Source organism: Pseudocercospora fijiensis, assembly GCF_000340215.1.
Source record: "Pseudocercospora fijiensis CIRAD86 unplaced genomic scaffold MYCFIscaffold_6, whole genome shotgun sequence".
Lineage (NCBI taxonomy): Eukaryota > Fungi > Ascomycota > Dothideomycetes > Mycosphaerellales > Mycosphaerellaceae > Pseudocercospora > Pseudocercospora fijiensis.
This window is the reverse complement of record NW_006921537.1, coordinates 2,162,637-2,183,710: the sequence shown is the minus strand read 5'-3', so window position 1 is coordinate 2,183,710 and position 21,074 is coordinate 2,162,637. Positions and strand designations below refer to the sequence as shown.

The 21,074-nt window shown below is 52.6% G+C and overlaps 11 protein-coding genes across 11 annotated transcripts; 6 read left to right on the top strand and 5 right to left on the bottom strand.

The window, feature by feature from the left end:
* Positions 1-15: 15 nt before the first annotated feature.
* MYCFIDRAFT_176446 (uncharacterized protein) lies at positions 16-649 on the top strand (the record flags this gene model as incomplete). Its single annotated transcript, XM_007930214.1, has 7 exons — positions 16-120; positions 164-262; positions 311-348; positions 379-415; positions 439-499; positions 551-579; positions 617-649. The coding sequence occupies 7 exons, from the start codon at positions 16-18 to the stop codon at positions 647-649; spliced, it is 402 nt and encodes a 133-aa protein (XP_007928405.1).
* Positions 650-1,841: 1,192 nt separating this feature from the next.
* Positions 1,842-3,052, top strand: MYCFIDRAFT_140497 (uncharacterized protein; the record flags this gene model as incomplete). Its single annotated transcript, XM_007930213.1, has 2 exons — positions 1,842-2,262; positions 2,331-3,052. 2 exons carry the CDS (start codon positions 1,842-1,844, stop codon positions 3,050-3,052), a joined length of 1,143 nt encoding a protein of 380 aa, XP_007928404.1.
* Positions 3,053-3,199: 147 nt separating this feature from the next.
* MYCFIDRAFT_26726 (uncharacterized protein) lies at positions 3,200-4,216 on the bottom strand (the record flags this gene model as incomplete). Its single annotated transcript, XM_007929713.1, has 1 exon — positions 3,200-4,216. The coding sequence occupies one exon, from the start codon at positions 4,214-4,216 to the stop codon at positions 3,200-3,202; it is 1,017 nt and encodes a 338-aa protein (XP_007927904.1).
* Positions 4,217-5,229: 1,013 nt separating this feature from the next.
* On the top strand, positions 5,230-6,987 carry MYCFIDRAFT_97007 (uncharacterized protein; the record flags this gene model as incomplete). Its single annotated transcript, XM_007930212.1, has 3 exons — positions 5,230-6,177; positions 6,217-6,678; positions 6,760-6,987. Coding segments are annotated over 3 exons (1,638 nt in total), but the record flags the coding sequence as incomplete, so codon positions are not given.
* Positions 6,988-7,348: 361 nt separating this feature from the next.
* MYCFIDRAFT_28456 (glycosyltransferase family 33 protein) lies at positions 7,349-8,827 on the bottom strand (the record flags this gene model as incomplete). Its single annotated transcript, XM_007929725.1, has 1 exon — positions 7,349-8,827. The coding sequence occupies one exon, from the start codon at positions 8,825-8,827 to the stop codon at positions 7,349-7,351; it is 1,479 nt and encodes a 492-aa protein (XP_007927916.1).
* Positions 8,828-9,143: 316 nt separating this feature from the next.
* Positions 9,144-10,751, top strand: MYCFIDRAFT_215853 (uncharacterized protein; the record flags this gene model as incomplete). The annotated part of the gene is made up of 2 exons (XM_007930211.1): positions 9,144-10,535; positions 10,592-10,751. Exons 1-2 carry the CDS (start codon positions 9,268-9,270, stop codon positions 10,749-10,751), a joined length of 1,428 nt encoding a protein of 475 aa, XP_007928402.1. The 5' UTR covers positions 9,144-9,267.
* A 435-nt stretch (positions 10,752-11,186) lies between these two features.
* Positions 11,187-12,353, top strand: MYCFIDRAFT_215852 (uncharacterized protein; the record flags this gene model as incomplete). The annotated part of the gene is made up of 1 exon (XM_007930210.1): positions 11,187-12,353. Exon 1 carries the CDS (start codon positions 11,220-11,222, stop codon positions 12,351-12,353), a length of 1,134 nt encoding a protein of 377 aa, XP_007928401.1. The 5' UTR covers positions 11,187-11,219.
* A 290-nt stretch (positions 12,354-12,643) lies between these two features.
* Positions 12,644-13,294, bottom strand: MYCFIDRAFT_183245 (uncharacterized protein). The gene has a single exon (XM_007930209.1). The coding sequence runs from the start codon at positions 13,250-13,252 to the stop codon at positions 12,908-12,910; it is 345 nt and encodes a 114-aa protein (XP_007928400.1). The 5' UTR covers positions 13,253-13,294; the 3' UTR covers positions 12,644-12,907.
* A 561-nt stretch (positions 13,295-13,855) lies between these two features.
* On the bottom strand, positions 13,856-17,742 carry MYCFIDRAFT_104451 (uncharacterized protein; the record flags this gene model as incomplete). The annotated part of the gene is made up of 4 exons (XM_007930208.1): positions 13,856-13,996; positions 14,050-14,516; positions 14,610-16,916; positions 17,235-17,742. Coding segments are annotated over 4 exons (3,423 nt in total), but the record flags the coding sequence as incomplete, so codon positions are not given.
* A 714-nt stretch (positions 17,743-18,456) lies between these two features.
* Positions 18,457-19,523, top strand: MYCFIDRAFT_56057 (uncharacterized protein; the record flags this gene model as incomplete). Its single annotated transcript, XM_007929828.1, has 5 exons — positions 18,457-18,493; positions 18,584-18,665; positions 18,771-18,922; positions 18,976-19,074; positions 19,154-19,523. 4 exons carry the CDS (start codon positions 18,457-18,459, stop codon positions 19,050-19,052), a joined length of 348 nt encoding a protein of 115 aa, XP_007928019.1. The 3' UTR covers positions 19,053-19,074; positions 19,154-19,523.
* A 402-nt stretch (positions 19,524-19,925) lies between these two features.
* On the bottom strand, positions 19,926-21,058 carry MYCFIDRAFT_176438 (uncharacterized protein; the record flags this gene model as incomplete). The annotated part of the gene is made up of 5 exons (XM_007930207.1): positions 19,926-20,000; positions 20,037-20,384; positions 20,416-20,431; positions 20,455-21,013; positions 21,052-21,058. The coding sequence occupies 5 exons, from the start codon at positions 21,056-21,058 to the stop codon at positions 19,926-19,928; spliced, it is 1,005 nt and encodes a 334-aa protein (XP_007928398.1).
* Positions 21,059-21,074: the final 16 nt, after the last annotated feature.

Below are 21,074 nucleotides of genomic sequence, written 5' to 3'. Positions count from 1 at the left end.
CCTTAGCAGCTCAGCATGACGCGCGAACAAGCCTTGGTCATGGCCTCGCGGCATCGGATCTTCAGCGCTGTTGAGGAGAATCTTTCGCCGGCCTGTACCTGCATCTTGCATCTTGCAACTGTTGGAAAAAAAGGGCGGCGCGACAACGCCATGTACACATTAGCCGGACGGTAATTCGTGGCTACACTTAGGTTTTGGCTCCGGCATCATCGTTCGCCGCGCCTCTGCCATATCCGGCTTGGCCGCTTGGGATCGCGAGAGAGTTATACACGGCAACTGAGTTGTTCTTTGCACTACTGCACAATGCCAGCTCCCCAGACTGCATCCCAACTCCAACGCCACACACATGTACTGTATACATGCAGGATCCCATTGAAGCACCGCCTGCAAGCTGCGTAGCCAGGAGGCTCGCATCGTCCGGCTCCTGCAACGCATAAGCGACTGACTGCAGAAGCCCGTGTGAAGCATTTCTACCACCTCACACTTCAGAATATGAGTAGTGCCGGGCGAAAGACGGACACTATACCCTAGGCAAAGGCTGATTTCAAAGCCCGAGGGCAGGAACCGGCAATTTGGACTGTCGGGAAAGAATATAGTCTAGCAGGGTGCAGCGAAGGACCCAAAAGCAGGACTGTCTCGGAGCGGATAGAAGGCCTAGCGGATCGTTGTGTTTTATAAAGTCGCTACTGCTAGCTAGTACTAAGATTTAAGACTGTTTAGCTTCTAAGAGAATTAGTATAATTGCTAGATCCGTAGAGGACCTAGTAGTATAGAGGTAGTATAGCTTTATCCTTAACTAGACTAGTAGTCTAGACTCTAGTACTAGAAGTATTTTTAAGTAGATCTATTAAATAGGCTGCTTTATAGTCTATCTAGTAGTAGAGATACTATAGCTAGATATTAAATTTAAGTATAAAAATAATAACTTAATATATATATATATATAAATTAGATTAGATTTTCATACTTAACAACTAAGTCTACTATTCTCATAGAGGCGTGAAAAACACTAGTACTATAGAAAATATATAGCCTATAGTATAAAGTCTTTTAGTTTAATAAAATTTAAAATAAAAGCTTATAGCTATTTAGAAATATTATATAATAAGCGAACAATATCAAGGTATATTGCTTAAATAATCCCTAGTTTCCTAAGATCTGTCTAGCATACGAGGGCAGGTACCGCAATACACGGCGAGTTACGCCTAGGCTATAGGAAAGGCTAATTTCCGGAGAACTTGCTAGGAGGAAATATATAGTTGCGGAACCCAGTAAAGAGCGACTCGACCGGACTATTAGATGCTATCGTACAATAATGCCGCTGATTCTAGGCATGAGGGTGAGGGTGAGGGTGAGGGTGAGATACGATGTAAGCATCGGGGAAGTTGCCTTATATTCCTTTCGCCCTTGTTGTAGCCACTGGAAGATGACCACGTCAAGTATCCGGATAAAAAGTGGCCGACCATCGGACAAATACTTCGGATTTCTCGACAAGTCGGGTAGCGGACCACGCCATGCACGTCAAACATCAATCGCGCAAATTCTTTACTGCACAACACCTGTACACTTCAGGTTCAACAACAAGGTCTCCAACATCGCTTAGAGCACTTGCATTTGACTCGAGTCAAGGCCGACATTTGCGCAATCTAAGCGACTTCTGAGGCACTGCAAAACGCAGGGACAAACTTGAGTCAGGCCTGGCAGCTGCATGGTCGAAACGATCAGATCTCGATATGGCGCAAAATGAAAGCAATAAACCTACGACGCAGTCCATAATAACGGCCGCAGACGATTCTGCAATTTCCAACCCTCATCGGGATGCTGATGACTTCGTTGAGGCCATGTCAGCGCAAATGCCGCCTGGCATGCGGACACGAGAACAAAAGTCCGCAGATGAGGTACTCAAGGAGCTGAATCGTGTTCCGCTGTTCATGACTTCGCTGGACGAGACGGACGGCGAAGGTGGCGAAAATGTCATGTTAGAAGCTATCAAAGCTCTTGCATATGAAGGTACCAAAGCTGAAGTCGCTGCAAACTTCAGGGAGCAAGGCAATGAGCAGGCTAGAGCCAAAAACTGGAAAGATGCTCGTGACTTCTATACGCAAGCTATCCAGACCCTTCGTGGCACCCTGAAGACTACAGAAGCAGAGCCGGATGCTTCTGTCAAGGTCATCGAGATCGATGAGGAGGCTGAGGCGAAAAAGGAACGCGAACATGAGGAAGCATGTCTCGTCAATAGAGCGCTCTGTAACCTCGAGATGAGTATCGCTGCCCGAATCAAGAATACGTTCCTACACCACGCATCACGACTGACCAAACGACAATCACAGAAAACTACGGATCGTGCAACACGGATTGTGCTGCAGCACTTCGACTCAACCCAAAGAATGCAAAGGCCTGGTATCGAGCGGCGTCAGCTTGTCTGGCTCTAGACAAGATACCCGAAGCCCTGGATGCTTGCACTTCCGGCTTGCAATTTGACGCAAGCAACGCTGCGCTCAAATCCCTGCTAACAGCCACCGAGAAGCGCCGGGATTATATCACCAACCTCCAACGTGAGCGTGCCGCACGTAAGGAGCGCACACGAAGCGAACAGGCGACGCTCCGGCTGGCGCTCAAATCCCGTAATATTCTGAGTCGTGAAACGGAGAGTCCGCCTGAGATGGAAGATGCGAAAATATCACTTGCGGATGCTAACGATCCTTGTTCGGTCTTGTCGTTCCCGGTGTTGTTTCTGTATCCTTTACATGCTCAGACGGATTTCATTAAGGCATTTCAGGAGAACGAGACGTTGCTTGAGCATCTCCAGTACATCCTGCCTGTACCTTGGGATGAGAAACAGGAATACTCGGATGCCCAGGTGGTCGAGTGCTACATGGAGACTGTGCAGGGAGGATTAATCAAGGCTGGGAAGAAGCTCAGTCTAATGAAACTTCTCGGCAGCGGTAAGCTCGAGATCGTAGACGGTCTAGTGCGAGTCTACGTTGTACCAAAGGCTAGGGCTTCGGAGTGGATCGAGCAATTCAAAGCTCGACGTAGTAGGAGCATGTAGTAAGCGTTGGTCCAGCTAGTCGTCGTGCCAGTCGAGGAGTCTACGCTTCGGACAGCTCTGACCGTAACCGTTTCACCATGTGCATGGACAAGGACTATACTGTATGTACAGTATTGTAGAACTAATCCTGGACCGGCTCTCTGCCCTTCACCGGTTGTCAGCCGGATATATAATACCCGCCTGCCGGCGCATGTCTGTAGTGACATGCAGAACGTCCCTGGAAATCTTCTCCAACTCGCCAAGAGCCCGTTCATCGTTCTGATCTATTATTCTGGCGAACTCAAGCGCTTCCTCCTCCATATTCACATTCGGCTTCTCCACAGTCTTATACGGACCCGCCAATTCCTCGGTTTGCTTCGTCTTAGGGTTCCAATGCGCGAGCGTACTGATATCGGTAGTAGCATTGATCGTAATGGTTCCTTTCTGACCATAGATTTCGCAAGGAGCAGTGCTTTGGTATGCTTTGGAGGCATTGATCTGCACCCCAAAACTTTCGTACTGCAGGATCCCAACACCTCCAGCATCGACTCCTGTATGGCACTTCACAGGCACGTAGATCTGAGATTTCGGTCTTCCAAACAGCGCAACGGCAAATGCCACCGGGTACACCCCAATGTCCACGAGGCTGCCACCTGAGAACTTGAGCGAGAAGATATTCGGCTCTTCGCCGGCGAGCACATTGTTGTATCGGCTACTGTAAGCAGCATATTGAAAACTTGCTCCATAGATCGGACCCAGCCTCTTCTCTTCATTTACAAGCTTTTGGAGCTTCTTGTAGTTGGCTTCCTGGATATGTCTGTATGCCTCGATGAGGTAAACGCCTTGCTCTTTCCCTATCCTGAACAGATCATCCAGCTCTGCTACAGTCGAAGTGGCTGGCTTCTCGAGAATGACATGCTTCTTGGCTTGCAATGCTTGCTTCGCCTGCTCGTAATGGAGGTTGTTTGGTGAGGCGATGTAAATGGCTTGCAGATCGTTGTCTGAGAAGAGCTTGTCGAGCGAAGTGTAGAGCTTGGTCGCTCCGTGTTTGGATGCAAACTTCTCAGCCTGGTCGTGTGTTCTCGAGTATACAGCATGCAGCTGCCACTTGCCAGTTTTCTTTGCAGCCAGGATCCACGAATCCGTAATCCAATTCGTGCCGATTATCCCGTACTTGATGGCCATGGTGCTGTGGTCGGGTGGCGGCGCGAATGTTTCGAAATATGGGAGATGTGAGGGCAATGGCGTAGATTGTCGTGGAAAGAAATGTCACCAGGCGAGCCACAGCCGACGGCTTCGACATCCGCCCGCAACTCTGTGGGCGGGCACATCTGGAGTTCTGCACACGCGCGCCACAGACATCATCATCTTCCAGGCCAGGCCAGCAGAGTTGAAAACAGCTCGTCATATTTCGGCTGCAGCAACACGCGCGTCCTGCGAGGAAAAGTGGCCTACGATCACTGTTGAGCACGCCGTGCGACCTGGTGAAGGTGGGACACGAAACCCCTTGCCCGTGCCGTGCGGCGGTAGTCTGTCCACACCCTTGCCTTGCCTTGTACTCGTTGCTGAGCTGTCAACGTGAGCCTGGCATAGGCCAATATTTTCTTTCTTCACTTCATCTGCTCACGAGGGCAATTTCGTGAGCTCGCCAGCACACCCAGACCAGCCACCGGCAGCTCAATGCGGCTGAAGGAGCAAACAGGTGGAGATGTTCATGACAGGCGTCTTTTCTGGTGTGTATCTGCTTTCTTCCTGCGTGAACGTGCATGTGTTACTTGGCCGCTGTGCTCGAATCCTGAGTAAGGCACAAGGCATGAAGGCATGAAGGCATGAAGGCGAGGTATGGCATGGCATGGCATGGCATGGCATGGCATGCAGCCCAGTGTGGAAGTCACAGCAATCCGCAAGCGAGACAGCTGCCGTTTCCGCCTCGCCGTGAGCAATCAACAATCATGTCAAACAGGCCGACATTGCCCGCCAATGCCCAGCACTCTTTGACATCAGACGGCCATTTCTTACAAGGCATGCCGCCATTGACGCAGCTCAAACATGGTGCGAGTGCCTTGGTTCGTCGGTGGCACCAGGACATCGCTCAAGAAATACGAGGGCAAGAGCATACAGTGTTCGAAGCATGTGATATGACTGCAGCTGACATCTTCGATAAAGGCGCGGGTCTGAACAGTACTGATCCCGAAACCGAGCGCGATCCTCCAGCACCGCCAACACCTGTCTCTTTTCCGGATCGGAGAGCGGCTCCTGTTCGCACATGGGACGGATCCTCGCCGCCACCGAGGCTGCAGCCTCTTTTCGCGCGAATCGTGAAGCCTGCCGACATTTCCGCGAGCCACATTGAGGCTCTGAACATCGAACTGATAGAACCATGCCCTCCGGAAGAACTGCTTCCCTTGGCCTCAGATGGCAGCTCGTACTTTCCGCCTCTTACTCCAAACCAGGCAACAAATGCCGCCTCCTACGCGGACGTCACCAGGCTTGATGCCAATGTCGCCCGCAAATGCAAGGAGTTTGATGAGAAGTTGGCAGAACTCCGACTGGAAAATGACTTGGGCTTCCGTGTCATCAACAGAACCACTCAACCCGGCGTCAAGCCTCCCAGGCTAGCCTACCTACGAAAGTTCTGGGAAGGCCTTGAGTCCGTTGCACAGTACTGGGACACGAGCCTTGACCACTACTACGACGGTCTGCCGCCCAATCCCGACATTGATGGCGAGAAAGATGCCAAGCGACAGCGACTTGATTCCCACTTCAGCCAACCTTCGATCTTGACTTTGCAGACAGCATCCGCGAAGCCCAATACAGCCCATGCAAATTCTAAACAGACCGATGGCAATGGGCAGCCCGAAGCTAACCATGCTCACGACAGTGCACCACCAAACAATACCGCCACCCAGTTGAACGGCGTGGACAAGGACAGTGAACGAGCATCCAGATCAAACAGCGCCACGCCAGAGCCTCGCTTATGTCCTCGTTATAAAGGTCGTCGAATGGGTTCCGGCCGTGAGATGCCAGACCAGTTTCGAGCGGAGGCAGTGAAAGCCTTCGTTGAGGGTGTTGTTTGGTCTTTCCAGGCTTCGGTAGCTGCACCGCGTCAAGTGCCCATTGTGCAGATCAACAAGCTTAATCTTCCTGTCCGGCAATCAGCAGCAGCCTATCGGGTACCCAAAGAGCGGGCCAAACAACGCCAAGGATGGCTCGAAGGTCCCATTCTTTGCGTCCAAGTCCGGTCAGAAACGGAGTTCGATGACTCTGCCTTGAGCGTGCAACAACGAGAGACTAAGTCGAGGCTCGACACGATGCGTGAGATTGGAGGACTACTCCAACTTGCCCAAGAAAGACAGCGGCAAGGTAAGGTAGAGCACCGGCCTGGCGAAGGCAAATGGTACACGATGAAGCCGCGGTGGGGAGGCGGTCTTGGCGGTGAAGTCGAGAACCCAGAACCACCAAATGAAGTCAAAGACGTGTTGGTCATGGCTGAAGAAATAGTCAGTGCATCCCGTGACAGCACGAAGCGGCCAAAGCGGAAAACACCGGCTATGCTATGGAAAGAACTCAGGCCTGGAAGCAAGCTATGGGATTCAAAAACTGAATACCAGGCTATTGGAAAGGAGCCAAGCAGCGACTACGACGAGGTAAGAAACATGCATCCGTTGTTACAAATGCCAAGGAAGACGTTTTTCCAGGAACCCTTACTGATGTACATTCATGTATAGGTGTTTATGGTGTCTTCTTTGAACCATCATATCTCAATTCTGAAGCTCACAGTTCACTGGGCATACCTGGAATACACGAAGACCGAGGAAATGCCTCAGCCTGTGCCCGAGGATGAGAATTGGTGCAGACCGAGGCTGCAACGGACGCAGTGGTACGACTTGCTTGACATTCAACAACGTGTCGAAGCTTTTAGAGCACTGTGGGGTATTATGTCGTACCTCATGAGAGAGGTGAACGAGCCTGCCAAGCCCGGTGCTGAAGAATTGCCAGAATCTTCTCGAGATACTGTTATGCAGGACTCTGAGCAGAGCCGTCGGCGTAATTCGTAGCTGGAACGTAGACGGCTTTCAATTTAGCGACGTGCAGAGCGACAGGCTGCATTTAGGACGGCTATGATGGGCCTTTCTGTATTATAAGTATGGCATTGAGGATGGAGAACGCCACTCAAGCGTCATCATACCGTCCGTCATGGCAGAGGGGAGTCGCATCTGGCATATACAGCATGGATCACGGAGTGCACTGGCGAATCGGACAAATAATAGCATAGAATTCAAGCACGGCATCATATTTCGCGCAGCACATCCTTCATCACGGCCTCAACTGAAACAACTTCCCAGCAACAGGCATCCACTCATCATTCCACCTCCGTCTCGTCTCCTTCATCGCCCCCTCCCTCAACCTTTTCAATTCCTCCCCATCCCCACCAAACAATTCCTCCAAAATCTCACTCAAACCTTCCGCACTCTCGAATCCCCTCCCATTTTCACCTTCTCGCACCAATTCCGGCCAAGCCTCGAATTTTCCCCATCCTGCTACAGGTAATCCCGTCCCGAACATATCTACGACTTTCATGGGAAGATCCACACCACTTGACGACGTATGTAATGAAAGTCCTAGATCTGCTGAGCCGAGTAATGCCGCGTATTGTTGGGGTGATAGCCAGGCTGTGGAGACGAGACAGTGATCTAATTTTCCCGCTTCGGTGAGGGAGCGGATTTTTTCGAGGTAGTATTCTCGTTGGGGGCCGCGGCCGGTTATGATTGCGATTATGTTTGGGAGGCTTTCGGTGAGTTCTACGGTGGATGAGTAGCGGACTAGTGCGTCGAGGAGGATTGAGAAGTCTTCGTCTGGGGTCCAGGATGTGGAGGATACGAGGAGGCGACAGGAACCGAGGAGGATTTCTTCGACGTAGTTTTGAGTGGCGGGAAGGTTGCGGAGAAGTGTTTCTCTCGCTTGGAGGGAAAGCGGTTGATAGATGTCTGCTGGTCGGTCGTGGAGTGGAAGGGCGTTATGGATGTTCCATTTCTCTCTTAGGACACGGGCCATGGCGTTCGTGACGGCGAAGTGGGCGTGGACTCCATGGGCTGAGAAAAATGATTCGTACCATTCGGAAACTTTAACGAGAGGGTGGGAGGCGCCAAGTTTGAGGGCGAGGATCGAGTAGCCAAAATTGTGCCAGTCGATCACGAGGCGTGTGTTTCGGAAGAAGCAGACGATTTGGCAGACTGCTAGAACTGGGATTGAGGGTGGGTTTTGAACGAGCATCCATTTTGAGGCTTGTGCGCGGTGGGCCAGGGCATGGTATAGAGTCCAGATTTGGTAGAGGGCTTTTAGCGGTGCTAGTATCAAGAACAGGAGCCGATTGCTGGTCTGCAGCTGTGGGGGTAGGGGCTCAATGGGAACAATGTTGATCATTCGATTTCGAAGAATGTCCGGGTGCATCTCAGCCCCAGTGTAGCCGATGATGTCCACAACACCGCCATGTTGTGCGATACTCAAGGCATGATATTGCATTCGCGGACTCCGACCAATATCTCCCAGAACAACGACCTGAACGCTAGCCTCGAATTTTAGCCGGCCGTCGCTGTTCTTGTTTCTCTGGAAGTATCCGTAGCCGGACTTCTCGGCATCTTCTCTATCCTTCTCGGAAAATGCTTCGGTGCTAAGAGATCTTGGATGGAAATGAGAATAGCTTGTCGGTAAAATGAAAAGCGAAACGGCGGTCGATACGGCGATCAACACACCCAGCACCAAGGAGATGTTCCAAGCTAGATCCCACCATGGCATTTTGCGGAGAGCAAGATGCGATCTGCTTCTTGCACAGAATCACTCACTCAGACTTTGCATGTTCTGATTCGGAATTCAAGTTGAAGTCGTCGAGACAAGGTTTGGGAGGGAGTTGTGCGGCGTCTGCGCAAGCAAACTTTCATGTGGGTGCGGCCCGGCCCGCAGGTATTCTAAACCGTAACGTTATGCAGGGCCCTCTGGCGATAGGGGAAACAAAGGAGTAAAGACACGAATGCGCCCATTGCTGTGCTTCTCCCGCCACTATCCGTCGCAGATTACGCCAACCGCCTACGTCGTCGGTCGTCTGGTATACGAGTCCTCACACAGAAGCACATGCGGTTTGGAGAGTAGGAAAAGGCGCCACTTGGAATGGAACAATAAGACGACTTGAAGCGTGGTGTGTTTCACAGCGAAACGAAGCCGAACATCAGCCAGCAGCAATGTCTGGCAGCTACACCTTTCCTCCCATCGAGGCGACCACCGCGCCCGGCACGCCATATTACACGCCTTCTCACAGCAGAGACAACTCGTATGCAAGCGTACATCACCTGTCGCCGAACAAAAAAGCAGGGTCGAACGGATACATGAACAGCAGTAGCAATGCGAATGGTCACGGCGGCAGCTACCATGTCAGGAAGGCTGGATCCAATCATGCCCTGCAAAACAGCTTGCATACACTGAGCGAAGTCAGCAACGAGACCACGCCTGTTGTGTCACCGTCAGAGGAGTTCAATCGCTCGCTAGACTTCAACTCGTTGGCGCACGTCGCAAACGGCCACGTCCATTCGCACTCGCACTCACGCAATCACCACCACCAACACCACCACCACGATCATCACTCGCACGCCCACAGTCACTCGCTCCCACTCCCACTCCCACTCCCTATGAAAGGCCGACCGCGAGGAGAATCCGACCTGGGCAGACCTCTACAGACATATCATCCAGCACTTGCCCCAGCTTCCAAACCATGGTTCTCTCTGCCAGAGGCGTTGACCAGCCTTTTAATACCGCTGCCATATTTGCTGGTGTCCGCCGCTTACGGTACGAGCAGCGCACTCGAAGAGGATGGCCTCCCACCACTTTCCGCATATGCTCGATTGCAGAGGTCTGTGCTCGGAGAAGGTCAGCCTGGGCCTGAGAGTTTGGTGAGAAGAGGGAACAGCTTGGTGGAAGCATGTACGCTCACATCGGGTACTTTGCTTTTGGTGGGCATAATAGCGAAGATGCGCTCCTCGGAAAGAATGCTGGACAGGAGGAAGGATAAGGTGGAAGCGCTGCCTCGTTTAAATGGCCTTTTAACGACGGCATCTGTGCAAAAGATGGCCGTTCGAAGTCTGAGCGTAGGATTGCCGTACTATGCTGCAACACAAATCGGTGGCATGCGAACAGGCATTATGCTCCTAATAGCACTGGCATCTGGTCTTGCCAACACTGACGCGACGCCTCGAGCGACTCTTCACGATTGGAGGCACATCCTCACCTCGCGGATAGGCTCTCTTGCGGTAATAGTGCTAGCCATGCTGCTAGACTTTGGCGGTGTCACTTTTAGAGCATCCTTCAGCGACTTGCTCTTGGGATATCTGGCTCTGGCTTGCTCCATCTTTTTAATCTCACCTCCACTTCCATCGCTTGGATCCGGGGTTACATCTCAGCCCTCGAGCGCCATCACTCCCACCACCCCTGTCAGCTATCGCAATTCTTGGAAGCAGTACGCCTCCTCTCCACTGGTATCTTCAGTCAGCGATGTCAACATTACTCTCGCAGCGGGTGCGGTATCCCTCGCATCCACGATCCTGGTGTCTGGGCTATTGTCTACATCGCCTCCCGTGTCCGTCTCCGCAGTCGCATTCAGCACTTTGGCAATTGCATCTTCCACAGCAGCGATACTCTTCGCGCAACCGTCAGCACTGCGGAGTCAATATAGAGCCGGCGTTGGGTTTAGTTGTTTCTTATTTGCGACATTTGCATTTCTCTTCTCGCCATCCCTCTGGCCAGGGACCATTTTCAACGGCGGTCTTTCTGCTTTATCGTTCATCGGCGTTTTGTACGATACATCCACGATCACGGCGCAGCAGCATCACGACACACATGTTCATGAGCATGCAAATAACGCGCATACGCACCATCACCACGATGGTAATGGCTCGGCTATAACGAGATATATTATGGATAAATGCGAGCCGGGCTCGCTGATTTACGGCATTTTGAGCGAAAAGGATTCTAGGCGGATTGCCTACTTTACATGGTGAGCTCGAGGGTCCATCAAGGCTTACCTGTACGAAGCAAAGGAAATGACTGACTTGAGAATAGTCTGAATTTTGCCTTCATGATTGTACAAGGCATATATGGTTACCTGAGTGGCTCCTTAGGTCTTCTCAGTGATACGGTACACATGTTCTTCGATTGTCTTGGGCTGATCGTTGGCCTTGGTGCTGCCGTCGCGTCCAAGTGGCCTACCAGCCCTGGAATGCCGTATGGCTGGGGCAAGCTGAACACTCTTGCTGGATTCGGTAATGGCATCTTTCTCATGCTTGTCAGTACTGAGTTTGTCTGGGAGGCCATGGAAGGAATCGCCGAGCAGAAAGAGCTGCGACACGTTCAAGAATTGCTCGTAGTCAGCACTCTTGGCTTCCTTGTGAACATGGTTGGCTTGTTCGCCTTTGGACACGCTCATGCCGGCCACGATCATGGACATGGACATGGGCACTCTCACGATCATGCACACGAGCATCCACACGAGCATTCACACGAGCATTCACACAGTCACGCTCAGGATCATTCACAATCGCACTCACACTCACACAGCCATGAGAACTCCCTCGACCAACATCACAGCCATGGCCATTCTCACGCGCACGCGCGGCATACTTCTGTGACATCCATACATAGTCACAAGAGCTCAAATGGTACCAACGGCGACATACATGGATACTGCGACCACACACATGACAAGGCAGCCCCTAGTCACGACCACGCTCATGATCATCGCAACGATAACATGCACGGCATCTTCCTTCACGTGGCAGCAGATGCTGGAGGATCGGCAGCTGTCATCATCAGCACTGCTCTGACGCTATGGAAGCCGTGGTATCTCTGGGACCCTCTGGCTACCATCCTCATCGCCATACTCATCTTCGCGGCCGCTGTACCCTTAGTAGTCTCATCAGGGCAGAAACTCCTACTGGTCATTCCAGACCAGCTTGAGTACAGCATCAAGAATACATTGCAGGAGCTCGGCGAAATGCGAGGCGTTGTTGGATATGCCGTTCCTCGATTCTGGATAGATGACAAAGAGGACACCGACTCGCATGGGCACCATCATCATGGACATGACCACGGCGGCGGTGGTGGCTCTTCCACCGTGCAAGGCGTCATACATATCATTGCGAACCCTGCTGCAGATGTAGATGATGTGCGGCATAGGGTGGACGAGTTCCTGAAGCATCGACAAATGAATTGTGTCATCCATGTCGAGCGAGAAGGAGATCATTCTTGCTGGTGTGGAGGTGGACCGGGCAGTCGATGATTGTATTTATGATTGTATTGATAGTGCATACATACTTCTTTGACGACATTGTATGAACCGGTACATTATGCCGTCGAGTTCGACCTGGGCATCCCGACCTGTGAACCCCATAATTCCTAGTCTTTTCTGAAGGTCTATACGTAGGATCTGCGAGTGACTTGGACCGTCAGGTCTATGCCACCACGGCCGAGCCGGATTGAGGTGTTGTTTCTCGGTCCGCAAGCAGAGATCGCGATATCTGCATATTGGCACTTCTAAAGTGACGGAGTCGACATGGAGACTGGCTGAGCTTCTATCATCGAGACAATGAATTCTTGATTCTATTTATCGTCAAGAGCCAAGGGTATTTGGCTGGCGTCTATGCCATCTTCCTCCGTAGAGTAGGCGACATTTCAATTCTTACAATCACGCTTCGAACTTCCAGACTTCCATCATGAACTGCACACCCGTACTATACAGCCGGCTCTTCGTTTCCCAATCCCAGAGTGGAGATCCATCACGAACAATCCCATATTGCTTGGCGAACACACCTATCACCGACCTTCGAAAACGACTTAATCCGCACCAGCGGTGACTAGCGTACGCTTAGCTTTCTTCGAATTCTTCGGCGTCTCAGAAGCTGACTCCCGCTTGCGCTTGCCGGTATTTGACTCGACAGGAGTAGGAGGTCCATTGACAAGCTGACGGCGATTAAGCTCTGGGGATGCCGAAGGTGGAGCTGGTGGTCGGTACAGAGGTATGCTTTCAACATTAGTCTTCGAAGCGCCGGGCGGCGTCTGAACAGCTTCCTGGTGACCATTGACAGCAGAATCCTCGATGGATGGTAGAGCACTAGATGAGTCCTGTCTAGGGTGGCTCGCTTCCAGGACTTGAGTTGGCTTGATGTTTTCTTGCGCCATGCTCTCCGGAGGCTGTATGGCGGGAGCTTCTGTCGAGGATTCATCCTGCTTCTGGACTTGTCGGCTCTCGGATGTGTCGCTACCCACTAACGAAATGCCGGAATCCACACCATCGTCCGGTCTAGATGAGTCTGAAGGGAGGCCATTGGACATTGGTGCAATTGCATCTGGATTGTAGACGTGGACATTGTCATCCGGATCGTGCGTGTAGTCGTCATGCGAAGTCATATCCAGGACTTCGCTCGCGATCTGGTCAAGAGATGGCAATGATCCATACAGTCCCGGTCGCTCCGCTGATGAATACGCATAGCTGCTGTCATAATGCCCATGGTCGCCATGGTCAGAGTAAGCAAACAGAGTTGGATCTATTGGTGGATGGCTGGACTGATGTTCGTGCGATGAGTGTTGGGAATCTTCGTGATGAATCGTCTGTGACTCGTATGAATGCGAAGGATAGGTCGAGACTGTTGGAGGCGGCTGTGGCGAATGCGATGGATATGTTGAGACTGTTGCAGTCGGCTGTGGTGCATGGGCTTGCTGGGTCACGGCGGGCCCTTGGTGGTAAGATGGCGCCATGGGCACATTCTCGGTGGGTAAAGCTGCCTTCAGCTTCTTCTTAGGTTGGATTGGAGTGCTCTCCTCGCCAGGCGGTCGCTTTTTCGAAGCATTTGAACCTCGAGGGACAGGCGTCTCAGCTGCTTTGATGGGATCCACGTTGCCATTCTCGTCGTGGACGCAGCGTCGCTAGACCATCGTCAGCCAGGATTTCCACATTGATAGCTTAGCAGAATGCCTACCTTTGACTTCCTGCACTCGAAACAGGCCTTGGTTCGACCTCGCTTCTGAGCTTCGCCAAAGATCGGCACCCCATTCATTGTCATGGGAATATTCGCATTGATATATGCATTTGTGCCTGGCAGAGGCCCGTTGCCATTGATGCCATTTTGATGCGATCCATTGGAATCTGGGGCAAAATGATGGTTAGTCTTGGGTGGCGTGACAGTGATGTTCTCGTCGAGGTCCTGACTACTGCTCAATGGCGCACCTGGTGTCATCTGCTGGAGAGCCCCTGGACTCTGAATATCCCCCATCATGGTCACAATGTCCTTGTGCTTGCAGCGGATTCGACGCTTCCTGCATGCATCACATGCAACGCGCTTGGGCCCCAGTACAGAAGTTTTCGGGGTGCTCAAATGCTGACCGGGCATCGGGTTCATCATAAAAGCCATCGGAGGCGCGACCGCGGATGCCGTGGCGGCCATATCTTGATGCGCATGCGTGTGGTCGGATGTGGCGGTCGTGGGTGCTTGTTGACGTGATGGAGCAAAACTTGTCGCGCGATCAGGAGTGGCAGCACTTGCCACAACGCTATTGCTCGGATTCGGCACGCTAGTAGTCCTAGCGGCGGCGACGGCGGCAGCGGCATTCCGGACGCGCTCGCTCTGTCTGTCCGGCGCAACCCGCCATGCAGCGATGGCTTCTTTGCGCTCCATCTCCTTGAGCGCTCGCTGCGAAAATTTCTTGGGCGCGCCTTCTTCTTTGCTGTTCGGCAGGACGGCGTCAGGGTGCGCCCAGGCGGGAGGATCCTCGTTTCCGCGCTTCCATGCGACCCACAGGGCAAAGGTCTTGGCGATCTCAAGCGGCTCACCATGCCCTTTTGGGATGGATGCATTGACGCGCTTCATGCGGTCGGCCGTGACGCCTTCAATGCGCCCCAAGACCAGCATGACGGTGCGGAAGATGAAGTTGACCAAGTCTGGCAGACCATCAAGCTCTGCTTGGCCGTAGTATCGCGCATTCTTGCCTCCTGCCCGTTCGTCCTTGGCCGCGATTTCGCCGTCGAAATCTGCCCACAGTGGTACCTGCCGGTCGTATCTCTTGCCGTCGTAGAATGCCTGTGATACCGCCTGCGGTAGAGGGTCATCCTTCAAATATTTGATTGCCGTATACCACATGATCTTCTGGAAGAATGGGTACCGAAACTTCATCGGCGTCTCGTTAGCTTTCTCAATCTCAGCCACCTTGAACTGATTCTGGAAAGACATTCGGTTCAAGAAATTGCCACCAATCACAAGACTGGTGGCAGGTGTCCAGACTGCGTGAATCCATCCGGATGGAATCAGCATCGTGTCGCCAGCGTGGAGGTCTACCCGGTAGCACTCTCCGGTAATGAGAGGCAGGAAAGTGTAGTTCTGTTCTGGACTGTCATTCCATTCCTCGTAGGCCTTCAGATGCTTCGCTTTCGGTGGGATGAAGAAGAACGTCTTCTTGCCTCGCAGGATGTGGTAGTACACACTGCTGCCCCCGAAATCGATGTGAAAATCGGTATAACTGTCCGCCGCAGACATGAGGCAGTAGTATTGCACCTTGGGCCACTTGCCTTTGTCTTTCTCTTCTTGTGGCCATACTTCATCTTGCAGGTCGATATCGCGCACGATCTTAGGTCGTCGCAACATCCGTCCAAGCTTTGATTGCGAGACCTCAAGAGAAATGACGTTCTGTATGGGTTTGTCGTCATTTTGTTCTTCGTAATAATCTGCCCATCTCCCGAGCGTCCATTTCGCTCCGGAATTCTGTGTTTTGACGTCGATCACATCAAGCGGTGTCTCTGGCCCAACCAGATTGCAGACTTGGCGAACGGTAAGATCTTCCGGCATTACCATGTCGAGCTTGTCCTGACCATCATCTTTCACAGTGTCATATTCGTACTCGTCGAGCGCAATGTCAGACATGGCATCGCCGTTCTCGGCTGACACGCTCTCTTGACCATCACGTTGACTTCGCTTTAGCCATGGTCGCGGATTAAATTCAGCTGGTATGCAGATGGGCTCGGTGAAGGTGCCACTCTTTTCAAAGAACTCTCTCGTCACCAATTCCGGCCGCATGCGAGGGAAGCTCTCAGGATCGAATTTAAATTTGCCGTCCTTGATTGGCTGAATGTAGTGGTGCTCCATGCTCTCTTCACTGGTCTTCAACACTCCGCGCTGCAGTTCGGAGTAATCAACTTGCGCATGAGCGCGTGTGCTCTTGCGCACGTAAGTAGTCTTTCCATGAGTCGGCTCGCAAGGTGCGCAGAAGAATTTGTCAACATCCCGCACTTCGCTGGCTTTCTTGAATCCAGCACAATCAATATGGAACCACTTCTTGCAACCATTGCAAGATACCCAGGCATCGACTTCCGGATTGGCCTTTGTGGTCTGTCTGGCAACCTCGCACCCGGCGCAAATGGTCTCAGACGTGACTTCCTTGGTTCTGCGATGAGTTTTGGAAGGCGACGCTGGTCGAATTACCATGGGTGTGTCAGGCGGGACAGATTGAGAACGAGTTCCAGCCTGTCCTGCCACAGATTTATGCTCGATCACAGTCGCCGAGCCATTGAAGCTCTTTCGACGATTGAGATTGGGTCGAAGGTCCCAATCAGTGCTGGTCTCTCGCGCTGCCTGCCTAGCAGCTCTGGATCGAGCAGAAGAGGACTTCTTCCGTGATGCCACCCTTCCAGACGCCGCCCTTTCTGCAATGCTCTTTCGTCCCGAAGAGGCACGCGATTTGCCTTTAGTGGAAGCTCGCTTCAGCTTACTCGTCGACTCTGATGTTTCACTTGCCGTTACGTCCATGCTGGTAGCGCGAGAGGTTTCTTCCTCCGGCCGGGAATGGGGATTTACATCTGCCAGGTGGACGTCACCCGGCGCGTCGAAGGCGTGGTCGCGATGTACACGAGCGTCATTTAGAGCATAATTGTTACGGTGCGGACTGGTCTGAAATCCCTCTGCAGTCTGTGTAGGGGGAGGAAGTGTTGGTCGCGGTTGTGCGCTATCCTGAGCATTGAAGGGAGGGAGCAGAGGAGTTTGAGCACCAAAGTTCATCGGCCGAGAATGCTGTGAGTCCTGGGGAAAGCTATTTGCATGCGGCCTTGGAGCTGTTGGAACATTCGCGGTCTGAAGTGGGCGCGACCCGTGACTGCTATGGCTTGTGGACCAGCCACTAGTTCGAAAGTTGAGTAACAATGCAGCTTCTTCAAGAGATCGATCGTGTGTATGTCCCGCATACGGCTGTTGACCAGCACCTCGCGCCCATCCTTGAGACTGTTCGTAGCTGGTGGCAGGTCGAGAGGCATACTGGCCAACCATTGGGGTATGATACACCTCCGACCGAGCGCGTTTGTGTGGTGGCTCGTGATGTCCATGACCATTCGTCGCAATTGGCACATGGCTGTAGCTATTGAAGGTGGGACTGGCGTGCGACGCATGCGACGGGCTCAACGCAAGCGCTGCTTCGGCCAAGGTGTCTATGGTGGAGGGAGTACGATGATGACCGCTCCTGTAGCTACCACTTCTATCTCTTCCCTCTGGCGTGGCCGTGAAAGGCTGCTCCGGGCGCACCTGGAAGTCCACATGGTTGTTGATGGCTGGGTAGTTGAAATGCGGCTCGATTGGTCTCGGTCTGGCTGGCGACAATGGCTCTACGAACTTGCGCGGTGGTGAGGGCGATCGGCCCGGGGACAGCGAGCCATTTGTCGGCCTCTTGAACGTTTTATTGTACTCCGAGAAGCTCATGTCCGCGGCGATGCGCACCCCGGCGAGAGAGCAGCGGAGCGGACGGAGGTGAGGGTTGAGGGTCGAACGACACCGCCAGTCGCCAGTCAAACGCGCTCACAATTTTGCAGACGAAGCTCTCATGCGCCAGTCACTCACATGGAAGTGCGAGTGAGGCTATGGGAGGTGTACAGCGTTGCGTTCGTGGGAGGGAGAGGCAGCGTAGTCGCGGGGCAAGCGGTGGGCGTAGGCGTGGGCGCCTCGGGTTAGGAAGCAAGCAAGGCGATCAAGCGTTGCGGTTGCAGATGTTGGCTTGCCCAAGACCCATGGTTTACGGAGGGCGAGGACAGCTCTGTTGGGTAGAATACGTGCGTCGCTTTCCTACAGTATAGATATGAAGTCGCGTCGTAGCGGCAGCGGCAGCCAAAGAGCACGTTCTGCAGCAAGGAGTCAATCCTCATTGTTACTGTACCTCCGCTCCGTTGCGGCATCCGGCAAGTACCGTGACCGTCCTGCCTGATCTGATTGCGATGCGCATGCGCCTCCGAAGCCACAACTTCGAGAAAGCTTCTCGACCCACGCCCAACCGCGACCCTCCTCTCGACCTCTCTCCAGCCTGAGACATTGTCGTAACTCGACCCATCCACATCCAGCAAACAAATCAGCCAAGGCATGGGCTCTCGTGGAAAACTCGCCCCCGAAGTAAATCGTTAGTTGCCCTCATTGCGCCTCGGACACCCACCCACCCAGCGCACGACCCTGGCCATCTCGAGGCGCCTATACTGACCAATGACCCCAGGAGCACTCTTCGTCAAGAACCTCAGCTACAACGTCACCACCGAAGAGCTTTTCGACCTCTTTGGCAAGTTTGGGCCCATTCGGTACGTTTGAACCACTTCCGCGCAGCCTCCGCCGAGGCCTCACGCGACCGCGGTACTACATATCTTGTCGCAGAGCGCGGGCACTGACTCGCATAACTTCGACAGACAAATCCGTCAAGGCATCGCTGCCAATACCAAGGGTACCGCTTTCGTCGTCTACGAAGATGTCATGGATGCGAAAGGCGCTTGCGACAAATTGAACGGCTTCAATTTTCAGAATCGTTATCTCGTCGTTCTCTACCACCAGCCAGAGAAGAGTGGGTTGATCATGAGACATATAGAACTGACGGCATGCTAATCTATCTTGCAGTGGCCAAGAGCCAACAGGATCTCGCCGAACGCCAGGAGAACTTAGAACGTCTCAAACGCGAGCATGGTATTCAGTAGAGGCGCGAGGGAGCTGTAGCAGGTGAGACCAAGGCTTCGACCGACCCTCACGAGTTGGTCAAGCGGAAGGATTCCGGTATGAGTGGCCTTACACCCAACAGTCCGGAAGCTGCAGCTCCCAAAGCGATCGACTTCGCAGTACAACCATCGAAGCCGAAGAAGAACATTCGAGACCCTTACGAGAAGCATGAAATACCCAAGACATTTGCGAGTACGACACCTAGGGCAACGGGTAGCATGGAGGCCCACAGAGCGGCGACATACCATCATCCGAATAAGGAGAATATGGGCATCTTGCGGCGTTTGAAGGATGCTGTGCCTGCCAAATTTGGTGGCAAGCAAGCATGATTTTTACTTTTCTATGGCATTTTGGACGAGGCGATCACGGCGCTGGAGGGCGTCAACGCTGGTACAACGGCTCAGACTGCTACGGCTGCAATATCACGATCGAATTGACAAGGTTAAGTGCTTACTCCGAACCACGACCTCACTCCCTGGGATCAAATTTCGTCTGCAGCGCCGAGCTCGGGTTCAACGACTTGGAGCGCGACTGCCTACGCAACCACAGTCATCCACCTCAGCTCCATCTCCACGGACTTCACCCTGTTCTCGAAACTCGCCCACTGAGCCCATGCCTTGATCACAATCTCATCTCCATTCCTCAACCCCTTACCCAATCCCTCTCTTCCCTTTCCTCACCATTCCTCTGCCAAATTACCTCCCTCGTCTCCTACATGTCCGAAGCAGGAGTATTACGAAATATCTCTCGCTCCTTGCCAACATCTGCCCCGTCTGCACGAAGAACCCTAGCAGTAAAATATGATCTTCCAATCCCTAAATCTAAACCGTGCTCTCGAGCAGTGATGCGGAACGTTACAGACACAATAGGCAAAATGACCCGTATTCTACAGCATATTGGCGGGGTTTGAGATATGTGAAGGATGATTGCTGGCGAGAAACTGCTAGTTCTAATTGTTTTGAAACGATGCTGGTCTCGTGAAGGCCTGCGTGATGAATTATGATGACGACTATTTCTGCGGGCAGGAGATGGCGGAGGATGAAGGCTATGTGGTATGTTTCTTTGCGAGTGTCTGGGAATGGTTTGTTTTCTTTGAGGTGATGGGATGTGTATGTCGAATGGTGGTTGTGTGGGTCTCGGGATGTTTGGGGCCAGTTTGTGTAGGTCAGCATTGGTATTGCCGGAGGATGAGGAAGGGCAGACATTGTGATCCGGGTATCCCCATTGAACCATAGAAATGTATGCAGATCAACTTCATGGAAGTGTGGTGGAGAAGACCTCGGAGAGATGTCGTCGCGAAAGTGAGGTCTGTGCTTGTGCTTCTTGGCAACCTTGAAGTGCCACGAAAGCACTCCTTACGCTTGCATCGCTTTGACATTGCACCGTCCACTGAGTTGAGAATTTTCGCACCCCTTATCATATCGCCTCTCATGCTCACCCATGGCCGCTCCAGCATTCATAGCGCTCGGCGGTGTCTGGCTGGATGAAATCAGGATTGCTGGAGAAATCAAATTCAAGGAAACTCTTGGAGGTTCGATCACGTTCGGTAGGTTGCTAGACCTTCTTCTTGGACGCCAGAGAAGGACTTCCTCGATGCGTTCTGTCACATTCTTGGACCATCGCGAATTTGCGGGACTCCTCTCACGCGCTTCTGAGACAGCATCTTCGTCTGGACGGCGATTGCCCAAATCATGATTTGTTCCGGGAATGATCCACAGACGTTGCGTTGCTGACTGGGCATAGCGACTCTTGGAGCGCGGCTGTTCGACGTATGCTGCATGTACTTTCAGGTGACTTCGAGACACTCGACTCGCATGTGATGGTGGCTGTGCTATTTTTGCGTCGGCTGATCCTTGCCGAACTCTTGGCCGCGTCACGAGAAGGATGCCACCTTTGTTCAACCTCATAGCTCGCGATGTCGCTGTCTGCTTCTCCACCACGCCTGATCGCGGGAACACGATACCATTTCAACGATAGCACTGGACATACAGGAGTCCTGCTGG